Below are 13,051 nucleotides of genomic sequence, written 5' to 3' on the forward strand. Positions count from 1 at the left end.
GGGCCATGGCACGAAGTCATGGGACCATAGTCAGCCTGGTGCTGCTGGCGCTGGGCCTGGCCCTGGCCATCATCGTGCTGGCTGTGGTCCTTTCCCGCCGCCATGCCCCTTGCGGCCCCAGAGCCTTTGCTCACGCAGCTGTCGCTGCCGACTCCAAGGTTTGCTCGGACATCGGCCGGTGAGTGGGGTGTGGACGCTCCACAGAACTGCACTGGGAACGGGCAGCGTGAGCAGGAACCTAGGGACCAGGAGGTGCGGGCAGAGGAGCAAGGACGGGACGGCCTCCCGACACCCAGCCGGCCCCGTGGCCCAATCCCTGGATGAGGATACAGGGGACTGACTGAATGTGGGGACCCCTGCCACATCCCCAGCTCCATCTGGAGGAGCCTCCGGCACCATGCTAGCACCCTCCCCCTGGTACTTGAGGGCTGGGGCCTGACTTGGGGGGCGGAGCAACTGTGTGACACTGGGGTCGGGGTGGGGGCGAAGCAGGCGGTTTCCACCCTCTTCCTGGAAGCCCAGCCCCAGGGGGCTCTTGCCCCTCCCTGTGCGTGAGCACGCACCCCCACCCCCACCGGCCCTTACCCCAACCCCCACCCCACTTCCTCAACACTGCTGTCAGCAGGTTTCCTGGAATATGTGCCTCAGAAGCCACTGTGAGGATCAGAGACATTTTGTCACCAGGACACAGCCTATGTGGGGCCGGGGGGCTGGCCCTCCACAGCCTCCCTCTTGGGCTGTGCCTTTGTCCAGCATCCCCGCTCCTCCCACCCCTCAGCGTCAGGCCATCTGCAGTCCCTTCCTCAGCCTGTCACCCCAGGAGATGGCATGAACTCCAGGACCGGGACTGTGTGCCTGCAGTGGTCACTCAGGGAACCTCCTGTCCTTCAGGTGCCACTGGCTCTGAGGAGGTTAGGGTCTTCCCACAGGAGTTGCCTGATGTCACTGGGTGGGGGGCAGGCGACAGTGGTCTCCAGGCCTGCAGACTCCAAGGGGATCTTTTACAGTCCTGCAGGGGAAAGACTTTGCAGGACTGAAGAGAGGGTACCCCACCCCCTGCCCTGGGGGAGGTGAGTGGAGGGAACTGACAGGGAAGACTGAGGGCTGAGAGAGTGCTTTAGTCCCCTAGGGCTACACAGCCAGTGTGCACATGTGAGCCTCCAATTCCTCATCTGTGAAATGGGCACATGTCCCCTTCTCCTGGGAAGGGTGGCTGTGAAAGGCTCTGTCACAACAGCCACTCAGACTCAGTCATTGCCACCACAGTTTAGACCTCAGGCCAGGGCCAACTCTGGGGAGGGCTCTAAGGATTAGGGGTGATCTTGACCTCACCCTCTTCCCTCTCCCAGCCCTACCTAGGCCTCTGGCCCTCTAGCCCCAGGCCAATTTGTCAGAGATGCCTGTGCTTCTCCTGAGGGCTCAAGGTGGTGACACTGCCTGAGGTTCCTTGGGGACAGAGGTGATTGTTCTCAGTGCTGTTGTTCAGGGAGAGAGACAACAGCCAGCACCAGCACTAGCACTGAGCCCTGTTTGGATTTGGTTGGCACACGTGTGTTTTTGCTCCATCGACTGGCACTACTCCACTATTTAGGGACACAGCCACCACCACAAGGCTCCTTGGGGGCCAGTGTATTGGACAGCACATTGATGCCACCCTGCCTTGTTTGGGGACACAAGGAGCAATGTCACACCAGCTGTTGAGGCTGGCCCCACCCCTTCTCTGAGCTTGGGGCCCTTTTTTCCCTCAGCATGCACTTCACATGATTTCTCTGCCTTATAGGGACTACAAGATAATTTCTCCGCCTGGAACAAGCCCCACTTGCTAGTGACTCACTACCACTTGGGGATCGCACTGGAGGCAGTCTGTCTGCTAAGATTTTGTTCAGGACTTTGACTTTAGGAGAAATAGTGATCTGTCCACTATCCTTTCATGGAACATCCTTATCAGACTCTGAGATCAAGGTTCGACCTCATAAAAAGAGCTCTTGTGCATTTTTTAAAAAATTTTATTTAGAAGAGCTTCCCAACAAAGCTTATGAACCTGAAGGGGAGTGTGGGTGTTGTTGTTATGGCTTAGGTCTGGACCCTGATCTATACTGAGCCAACCGTATTGTCTCTGACACACACCTGCCTGCATTACCCTAATCACTGAGTCAGTCCATCTCATCAAGGGTCTTCCTCTCTTGCACTGTCCCTCCACCTTCCCAAGCATGATATCCCTCTCCAAGGATTGGTCCCTCCTTGTAACATGCCCTAAGTATGTCAGACAAAGCTTCAGAATCCTTTACTCCAAAGAGCAGCCTCTTTTCATTCTCTCTGGGATGAACCTGTTTGTTCTTCTAGCAGTCCATGGTATATTTAATACTCTTCTCCAGCACCATAGCTCAGAGGCATCAATTCTCCTATCATCCCTAGTCATTGTCTAGCTTTCTGATGCACAGCAAGTAATTGTGAAGACCATGGCCTGGATCAGGCACACCTTAGTCTCCAGACTGAGATCATTGATCTTCAGTACTCTGGAGAGGTCCCAGACAGCAGATTTTCCCCAGTGCAGTTTGTCTTTTGATTTCTTGACTTCTGGTACCAAGAGTGTTGATTATGGAGCCAAGCAAACTAAAGCTGTTAACATTCCCAATCTCTTCACTGTCTATCATGATGCTGCCTAATGGCCCAGTGGTGAGAATCTTTGTTTTCTTGATATTAAGTTTAAGACCTTGACCTTCTGCAGCAAATGTGTCAGGCTCTCCTCAGTTTAGGCAAGCAAGATTGTGTCATCTGCATAATGTAGGCTGTTAATGAATCTTCCTCCAATCCTGAAGCTATATTCCTCCTTATAGAGCCCATCCTTCCAAATGATCTGTTCCACATATAGATTAAGAAGGTATGAAGATAAGACACATGCTTGGCATACACCCTTTCTGATTTTGAACCATGCAGTGTTTCCTTGCTCTGTTCTGATGACTGTCTCCTGGTCCAAGTATAAGTTCTGCATAAGCACAATCAAGTGTTGTTCTGGGATTCCCATTCTTCTCAGAGTCAGCCACAGTTTGTTGAGATCCATTTAGTCAAATGCCTTTGCATAGTCAAGGAAACACAGATAGACATTCCTCTGGTTCTCCCTGTTTTCAGCCAAGATCCATCTAACATTGTCTATAATATCTGGCAGTTCTCTATTGATGTGCTGTTCTAGTTGGTTTTGAATAATTTTCAGCAGAATCTTGCTTGCAGGTAATGTTAATGATATTGTTTGATAATTTCTGCATTCTGTCGGGTCACCTTTCTTTGGAATGGCAACGAATATAGATCTCTTCCAGTCAGTTGGCCAGCTGGCTGTCCTCCAGATTTCTTAGCACAACTTGGTGAGCACATCCAGGGCAGCATCTGTTTGTTGAAATATGTCTATTGGTATACCATCTATTCCTGGGGCCTTGTTTTTTTGCCAATTCCTTCAGAGCAGCCTGAACTTTTTCCTTCATCACCACACAAAACATAAAGAAATTTTCTATTTCCTCCTCACTGCTGTGGCTGTGGAGCCAACTGTCCACTGAGCCTCCAGCAGGTTTCTGAAGCTGTTGCGTGGGAGGAGATTTCCCGGCTTTAGTGGCCTCTGTTTATTTAGCTGCTGATGAAATGATCCAGTTTCTATTTCTTGTGTCAGTTTTGCTAAGTTCATCTCAAAGAACTTGTTTGTTTTAAGCAAATTGTCAGGTTGACTGGTATCCAGTTGTTCTGGGGTCAATTCCTGATAGCTGGAACGAACTCGTGTTTTCTCTTTCTTCTTAATCACTTGTGTTTTCTCAAGGGTGGGTTGTTTTTTTAAAGAATCAAATTTTGGGTTTGTGAGGGTTTTGATTAGGGAGTTCTCGTGGCTTGTTGTTGGGTACTGTAGAGTTGCAGCTTCTTGCCCCTAGGCCACCGGAGCTTCCTCAACAACAACTTTTTAAAAAATTATTATTATTTTATTATGTTTTGTGTGTGACTGGTACAGATGTCCCTTCTTCTCCAGCAGAGAATCTGGTGGATTCAAACTGCATACATCTATGATTGCAGTTTAGCTTCTTGCCACTAGGCCACCAGAGCTCCTTAATAACAACTTTTGAACTTAGGTTCCTATTGTATTTGATGTCTACATTTTGAGAAACGAATGATGAGATAGGGATAGGATATTGCCCTCTTGTGACAAGGAGCTTGAGGACACAGTGATTAAACCCTCAGCTGCCAAGGAACAGGTCAGCAGTCTGCGTCCCCCGCGTCTCCTCAGGACAGAGGTCACCATGTCAATCCACCCGGTTGAGGATCTTCCTCTCCCTTGCCGTCCCTGCATCCTTCCAAGCATCATGTCCCTCTCCAAGGAATAGTCCCTCTGGTTGATAAGTCCTTTAATCCTGATGCCACATTCTTCTTAGAGTCTGGCTTTGTGAATGATTTGCTCAGCATACAGATTGGATAGGTGTGGAGAAAAGGAACAGCCATATTCCTGTTACTTCCCTAATAAAGCCCGTAATTGTAGGGGTGAGAATGTGAACAGAGGCCTTGTGTTCTTCCTGTCGCCTCCCACCAGGGGACAGACACCATGCTGGCGGTGTGCTCATTTGCTCCTGTTCAACTTACTAGAATGGGGGTTGGTACTTTGAGGTCATGTGAAATTTCGCCATGTTTTGTCTTGTGGCATCTGTTTTCATCCTTCTTCACTGTGGAGAAAGGTGGCTTTCTTCCTCTGCTGCTTCTCTGCCTACCACCCCGGAGGCCCCTGCTTGCAGCCCGACCTCCCTACCTTCCCCAGTCGACTCACCAGTGTGTGGTCAATCATCACTGTGATTGTTTTGTGTTGTGAATCTGTGACACGTGGCTCCTCTTCACGGGGTCTGGAATGCCTGGCACAGCTGTTCCTTGTGTAGCCGCATCTCTCCAGCACACCTTCCTTATCTGAGGAAACTTTGTTCTACTCCTTGTTATCTTTCCCCATGATGATATAAGGAGTTGCTTGGAGTATTTGCACTGGGACGTCCCCTGTGTGGCCTGGCCAGGCCATGATCCATCTCCGCTTTCTCCATGCCTTTCTCCTTCCTCTCTGCTCTGTCCCGTATCCTTCTGTTCTGGGCAGCATCTCAACCCAGGCCCCATCTGGACAATATCCTTATTTCAGTGGGTTTGAGAGTCTCAGGGCTTGGAGCTCTCCAGCACCATCCACCCTTCCTAGACCCCTAAATTCCTGTCCTGGAGTCGGTTGTGTGTCCTCAAAATATGTGTGAACGTGGTGGAGCTGTGATGCTCAGGATGTTATGAGATCATGCAGCTTTTTATGCATTTTACACCGTGATGATAGCATCTGCTTTGACCTGCTTCTTTCATTCGCAGGCTGGCCTCCCATATAACACCTTCTAGGTGGGAAGAGGTGCTATCCACCATCCACATCGCACTGTGAGGGCTTGCCTGCTCTCAGACGAGCAGAAGCCCTGGCCTGACTGGTGACACATGCCCACCTTCTGCTGGACATGCACTCTTTGATCTTTTCCATTGTCCCCTTTCTTCAATCCTGCTCTTTTGTCCTTCCAATATGGCCTCTAGTTCTGAAATATTTGTCTTTATTTAACCTCTGTGATGTTAATGACGCTGGATTAGAGGCAGTTGGGCAAAGATGTCAGTTTAAAGACTAAGGTGCGCCTGATCCAAGCCTTGACAATCATCAATGACAATAACAATGAAAGGATGTAGCATTCCCAGCGATGCCATCTGAGAAGCCAGCAGACCAGTCCAAGGGGAGATGCAACACTCTCAATGAGCTCATAGTCCCGGTGTGAGGAGAAGGTTCACCTGGGGCGTGACCTTCACACCTATCTTAAAGAGATGGCAGGAGAGAAAGGTAGACAGAGAGGAGCAGCCTGCGTTAGGCCAGAACAAAAGAGTGGGGCACAGAGCCCGGCCTTTGGACCCAGGTTTCCACATGGGGAAATGTTGAGGGTCAGACACAGAGAAAACCATCTCCCAGGACTGACACCCCAAGTTTAGACATAGGGTGTTAAAAACTGTGAGAGAACAAAGCTCTTTGTTAAAGTTGTCTGCTGAGGTCTCCGTGTTATAGCAGCACTAGAGAGGTACTCACTTGTGTCCTCTTGAAAATAACCCTAGAAAAGTGTCCTCTTGTGGTATCTCTGTTCTAATAGTACAAGCTTCCCACTCCATTTTCTTTTGACACTTTCTGGGTCATTCAGTATATTGCCCATAGCATCTTTCAACATTGCGACACGAGGCTTAAATTTGTTTTTCAGTTCTTTCAACTTGAGAAATGCAGAGCGAGTTCTTCCCTTCTTATTCTCCAATTCCAGCACTCTGCACGTTCCATTATAATACTTTGCTTTGTCCTCCGAGCTGCCCTTTGAAATCATTTGCAGCTCTTTCACTTTGACATGTTTTCCTTTAGATTTGGCTTCTTGACACTCTAGTGAAATCTTTAGAGTCTCTTCTGCCATCCATTTTTATTTTTTTCTCCTCTGTTTTTTATTTTATTTTATTTTATTATTTTTGTGTGTGTGCCATCAAATAGAATCTGACTGGTACAGGAGGAGATTGCCCCTCCTTCGCCAGCGGAGCATCTGGTGGATTCGAACTGCATACCTCTGGGATTGCAGTTCAGTTTCTTGCCACTAGGCCACTAGAGCCGTTCTCCTCTGTTTTTGTAATGACTTTTTGCTTTCTTCATGGGTGGTACCTTTGATATCATCCCACAATTCATCTGGTCTTCTATCATTGGTGTCCAATGCTTCAAACCTATTTTTAAGATGATCATGATGGATGGAGTGGAGAGTGAAACTGTCAACAGCTTCATCTTGCTTGGATCCACAATTAACACCCTTGGTATGAGCAGTAAGGAAATAAAGAGACACAATGCACTGAGAAAATCTTCAGTTAGAGACCTTTCCAAATTATTGAGGAGTAGTGATGTCAATTTGAGGACTAAGGTGAGTCTCATTCAGGCCATAGTCTTTCTAATTACTAGCTATGCATCTGAGACCTGGACAATGCATAAGGATGACAGAAAAAGAACTTGAGCTGGGGTGTTGGAGAAGAGCACTGAACATCCATCTCGTGGATAGCCATGAGAACAAATGTTTTGGAGAGGGTGCAGCTGGAGTACCCTTTGAAGGCAAGAATGATGAGGCTTTGCCTCACATACTTTGGACGTATTGTTAGGAGATGGTATTTCTTGGGAAGGGTAAAGGGTCAGCGAAGGAGAGGAAGACCCTTAACTAGGTAGATTGACACGGTGACTGCTGCAATGGGCTCTTGTGTGTCAGGAAGTGTGAGGATGGCACAGGACAGGACAGGGTTCAGATCTTTTGTTAACAGGGTCACTATGAGTTGTACTTGACGACGGCACCTAACAACAACAGTAGCACAAGAGAAGTGCCCACTTGTGGTGTCTGTGTTATAACAACAGTGAAGAAGTGTCCACTTGCAATATCTGAGTTATAACAGCACATAAGAAGTGTCCACTTGTGGTATCTGAGATATAACAGCACTCAAGAACTGCCCACTTGTGGTGTCTCTAACAGCTCTAAGGAAATATCTACTTGTGGTATCTCTGTTATAACAGCACTAGACAAGTGTCCCTCTCTAAGGAATAGCCCCTCCTGACGACATGCCCAAAGTGTGTGAGGCACAATTTGTCCATCCTCACCTCCAAGGAGCACCCTAGCTGTGCCTTCTCCAAGACATATCTGGATGTTCTTTTGGCCATCCATGGGATATTCCACACTCTTCTCCAACACCACAGCTCAGAGGCATTGATTCTTCTTCTGTCATCCTTATTTATTATTTAGCTTTCACATGCAAAGCAAGTGACTGAGGAGACCATGGCCCAAATCAGGCACGCCTTAGTCTTCAAACTGACATCATTGCTCTTCAGTAATTTGAAGAGGCCCCTGACTGCTTGATCCTGTATACATAAATCTTGTTCTTTCAACTTGAGAAGTGTCGAGCATTTCTTTTCTCTTGTTTTTTTTTTAATTTATTATTAAATTTTATTAGTTTTAATGAACATTTACAGGGATTTTGGGTTTTCATTCCTTCATTGCTGCACCATTCTCTCTACCCTCCTCCCCAGTTTGTTCTTCTTCCCCGCCATCCGAATGTCTGTTTTAATTGTCCTATTGCCACAGTGCTTGTCAAAGTCAGTTCTGATTAATCTCCTTTGTCGGTGTATCCTTTGCCATTCCCTATCACTCCTCCCTGAGAGAGACTTCACCCTGATTCATAAGGAAAAGGAGATATTCTCTTAGCTACTTCCTGCTGAAAAGGGACGCTGTGGGTTTCAGGGTGAAGATCTTCTCTCACTACTCTAAAGGGCACCTTTGGCAGTAGGAAACACATAGACTATTTTTTTTTTTTTACACATAGACTATTATGGAGATTGATTTTGGAATTTAGATGCACTCTTATTGATTGTGCTTGGCCCTACATGTTCATATCCTTGAAGATGTATCATGGGGGTGTTGCAACCTAGAAGACACAAATTTAACAAACAAGTTTTAAGTACATGAGTCAAAAATTATGGAAAAGTAAAAGAAAAGATTCTTTCATTGTTTTACAAACCCTCCCCCAGGTCCCCTCCACCATGTAGCCCTCGCTCTAGACTCCTGTGATGACAGAAATACCTAGTCACATATCTCTTTTAAACAGTTTTCTCCCTCCTCTGTTTCAGTGCAGTATACATTATTGAACACATCTTACTCAGTCTTTCCCCAACCCTGAGGTTAGTCCCATTCTACAACAGTGGCATCAAGTAATATTTGTCCTTTTGTGACTGGGATGTTTCACTCAGCATAATGTTCTCCAGAGTCAACCATTTTGAATAATACTGCATGAGTGCCTTGTTTTTTAATGCAGCATAGTATTCCATTGTGCGAATATACCACAGCTTCTCTAGCCATTCGTTTGTTGATGGGCACTTAGGTTGTTTCCAACTCCTTGCTATTGTGAACAAAGCTCCAGCTCTTTGTACATTTTGTTGTAATACTTTGTCATCTCGAGCTGCCCTTTGAAATATCCTGTTCAGCTCTATTATTCCAGCCTTCTTTCATTTTGCCTACTTGTTATTCTAGTGGAAGTTTCAGAATCTCCTCTGACATCTGTTTTAGTCTTTTCTTTCTTCTTTGTCTTTGTAGTAATCTTTTGCTTTCTTCATGAATTGACCATTGGACAATGTCCTTGATGTCATCCCATAACTCATCTGGTCTTAATGTTCAATGCATGTCAATTCTTGAGATTTTTTAAATTCAATTGAGATAGACTCAGGTTGTGTTTTTAGATCTTGTGGGCTTGTTTTCATTTTCTTGACCTTTGATTTTAATTTGCAGATAAGTAGCTGGTCTGTTTCCTCATCTTGTTTTGATGACTGATAATGGGCTTCTCTATAGACTTTTTCCACAGATGAGGTCAATGTGATTCCTAAATAGTCTGTCAGGTGAAGTCCATGTGTATATTCACTATTTTGGGGTTGCTTGGTTGTTGTTTTTTGTAAAGATAGATTTATTGGAAAGTTACATCCCCAAAAGAAAGGATCTCCTCCTTGAAAGGAAATATAGAGAAGAGGCCCATTTATGGGTTATGGGTTGTTGTTTTTTAAAGTATTTGCAAAACAACCATGAGATATCATCTCACCCTGGTAAAAATAGCAAAATTTAAGACAACAGCAAACAACAAATGCTGGAGAGGTTGTGGAGAAACTGGAACCCTTATTCACTGTTGGTGGGAGTGTAAAATGGTGCAACCACTATGGAAGGCAGTATGGCGCTTTCTCAAATAGTTGGAAATAGAAATATCATTTGACCCAGCAATTCCACTACTGGGAATATACCCCAAAGAGGCCATAACTGGCATCCAAGCAGATAGATATATGCACACCCATGTTTATTGCAGCTTTGTTCACAATAGCAAAGAGTTGGAAACAACCTCCTCAGTGCCCATCAATAAACGAATGGATAGAGAAGCTGTGGTATATGCACACAATGGAATACTATGCTGCATTGAAAAACAAGGAACTCATAGAATATTATTCAAAATGGGTGACCCTGGAGGACATTATGCTGAGTGAAATATCTCAGTCACAAAAGGACAAATATTGCATAGTGCCACTGTTGTAAAATGGGACTGACTTTGGGGTTGGGGGAAGACTGAGAAAGATGGGCCAGCTGGCCCAGTGGACAGAAAGCGATGCTACCAAGCCAAAGGTGGGTGACTTTTAGTTCGCAGCCCTCAGGACAGTCTTTCATTGTTTTTGTTCAGACATTCCTCTAGGTCGTATAGCCCTGGTGTACAAGTTGCCGTACAGCGGTCACTTGTGGTTGCTGTGAGGCTGAACACTGTGACACGGATGTGTCAAATGCGTTAATGGTTGGCTACAATGCGGACTGAGAGTGGGGTGGAGCTCCCCGATTGAACAAGTGTGGAAGGAGGAGTGGCGTCCACTTCCATAATAGCTTGCCTCCGGAAACCCTATGAACTTGGAGAGAGGATGAAAGGCACCCAAGCGTCAAGGACTCTCCTTCGCAGGGTCGCTATGAGTCGCCTGCGACTCTACGGCACTTAACTACAACAACAACAATTGCAATCAATAAATCATTGATTATATATACTTTTATCATTCAATCTCCAACCTAATTTCTGTCACCAAGGTCATACTTTCCAGCTGCCATTCCTTCTTCTTTGCTTCCAGCTTTTGTGTTCCAGTCACCAGTGTATCTTTAATCAGTTTCAGACTGCAAAAGTTGACTTGCTATCATGTGCCACTGAGTCAGAACTGACACACAGCTGACCCTCCAGTGGGTTTTCAGAGGCAGTAAATCACGTGGGAGAAGATTGCCCATCCTTCTTATGTGGAACGGCTAATGGATTTGAACTGTGTGCCTTTTGGATTGCAGTGTAGCTTCTTAACATTAGTAGAAATTCTTTTAGTGTCTTCATTTCTTGTTTTAGTAGTTTGTGTGTATATTTGAATAATAGTTGTATTAATAGGTCTTCCTTGTGTGTATATGAATAGTATCCTATCACTTCAGGAAATATCTTGAAATCTTTTTGACACAGAATGCAATAACATTATAATTCAATTTTTCCTTTCTAGTATAGTAAATCATATAATTGCCAATGAATGAATGGAAATCCAAAATCTCTGTAAATGTTCATTAAAAAAAGATTTAAAAATGGTTAATACCAGTCCATCTCAATTCAACTGAAAGAACTGAAGAACAAATTCAAGCCTTGAGCTGCAATTCTCAAGTATTCTACAAGCAAAATATTGGCTGATGTGAGAAGGATCAAGAGAAGATGGAAGGAATACACTGAACACTGTACCAAAAAGACTTGCTCAAACCAAACCATTTCAGGGAGTAACATATGATCAAGAGCCAAGAATTCTGAAGGAAGATATCCAAACTGCACTGAAGGCATTAGCAAAAAATAAGGCCCCAGGAGCCAATGGAATATTGGTTGAGGTGTTTCAGGAAACAGATACAGCTTTGTACCTGCTCTCTAGTCTACGCAAACAAATATGGAAGACAGCTACCTGGCCAAATATGAAAGATATTTCATAAATATGAAAATACTTGTTCTCCAAAGAAAAAGTGATCCAGCAGAATGTATAAATTATAGAATATCATTAATATACACATGCAAATAAAATCTTGCTAAAGATTATTAAAAAACTGATAACAAGTTTAAAAAACAGATAGAAAATCAACAGAAACTGCCAGAGACTCAAGCTGGATTCAGACATGGCCATGCACAAGAGATATCATTGCTGATGTCAGATGGATCTTTACTAAAAGCAGAGAATACTACCAAAATGTTTACTTGTGCTTTATTGACTATGTAAAAGCATTTAACGGTGTAGACCACAGCAAATTATTGATAATATTGAGAAGAATGGGAATCCCAAACAATTAATTGTGCTCATGTGAGCCCTGTACATGGACCAAGAATCAGGAGTCCTCTCCTACTTTATGGTTTGCCTTCAGCATTGTTTTAGCTATTCAGGGCCTTTTGCTATTCCATATAAAATTGAGGATTGGAGTTCTCCCACATTTCTGTCGGTGTTTTGGTCTGAATTGTGTTGGATCCATGGACTGCTTTGAGTATTGTTGACATCTTGATGGTGCTGAGTCTTCCAAACCATCACCAGGACAGCCCTTCATTCCTTTCATCGTCTTGAGTTCCTCTCACCAGGCTTTCTTAGTCTCCATGCTGTGGGCCTTTCCTCCACGTACTCCAATAGGTGGCATTTTCATGACAGTGACCCCTGAGTGATGCAGACAGCCCACGCGCTCCGCTGATAAATGAAAGGTTGAAGGTTTGAGTTCCGCTGGAGGCACCTCTGAAGGAAGGTCTAGTGACCTAACCAAAGCAGCCTCAGGGGCCCAGCTCCTCTTGGACACTCACAGGGTCATTGTGAGCCGAGTGACCACATAGCGACTGGTTGAGGCTTTGTTTTCATCACAGTCATAAATGTTCTCTCACTTCCTTTGCTGTAGCTTCCTTGTTTTATGATTAATTTAATAGTGCACTTTTTCATTCCCAGATACACAAGGATTTTAAAATGCTTTTCTTAGCTGAGAATAGAAAAGCCATTTGATCAAGCAATTCCACTACTAGATATGTATCCTAAAGAAATATGCCTAGTTTTCCCATCAACAAACAAATGGATAGAGAAGCTGTGGTATATTCACACAATGAAATACAGTGCTGCATTGAAAAACAAGGAAGTCGTGCAATATTATTCAAAATGGGTGACCCTGGAGGACATTATACTGAGTGAAATATCTCAATCACAAAAGGACAAATACTGCATGGTACCACTGTTGTAGAATGGGACTGATATCAGGGTTGGGGTAAGACTGAGAAAAATTGGATAAATTATGTATACTGCATTGAAACAGATGAGGGAGAGAATAATTAAAAAGCGATATATGATAGGGTATTATAGTTATCACAAGAGTGCAGGATTAAGGGTGCATAGTGGAGTGTAATGGGGGCGGTGGGAGGGGTGCGGGGGGATTGT

At 44.9% G+C, this 13,051-nt stretch overlaps 1 protein-coding gene across 1 annotated transcript in view; it reads left to right on the plus strand.

Annotated features, from left to right (window-relative positions):
• The first annotated feature begins 5 nt into the window (after window positions 1–5).
• The window catches only part of GGT5 (gamma-glutamyltransferase 5), a 27,983-nt gene continuing 14,937 nt past the window's right edge, over window positions 6–13,051 (plus strand). The window contains 1 exon segment of the mRNA XM_006901418.1: window positions 6–178. Within this exon segment, the coding sequence (XP_006901480.1) occupies window positions 6–178 (173 nt within the window).

This window comes from Elephantulus edwardii, unplaced genomic scaffold (assembly GCF_000299155.1).
Source record: "Elephantulus edwardii isolate Elephantulus edwardi_28Jun2011 unplaced genomic scaffold, EleEdw1.0 scaffold00325, whole genome shotgun sequence".
Taxonomy (NCBI): domain Eukaryota; kingdom Metazoa; phylum Chordata; class Mammalia; order Macroscelidea; family Macroscelididae; genus Elephantulus; species Elephantulus edwardii.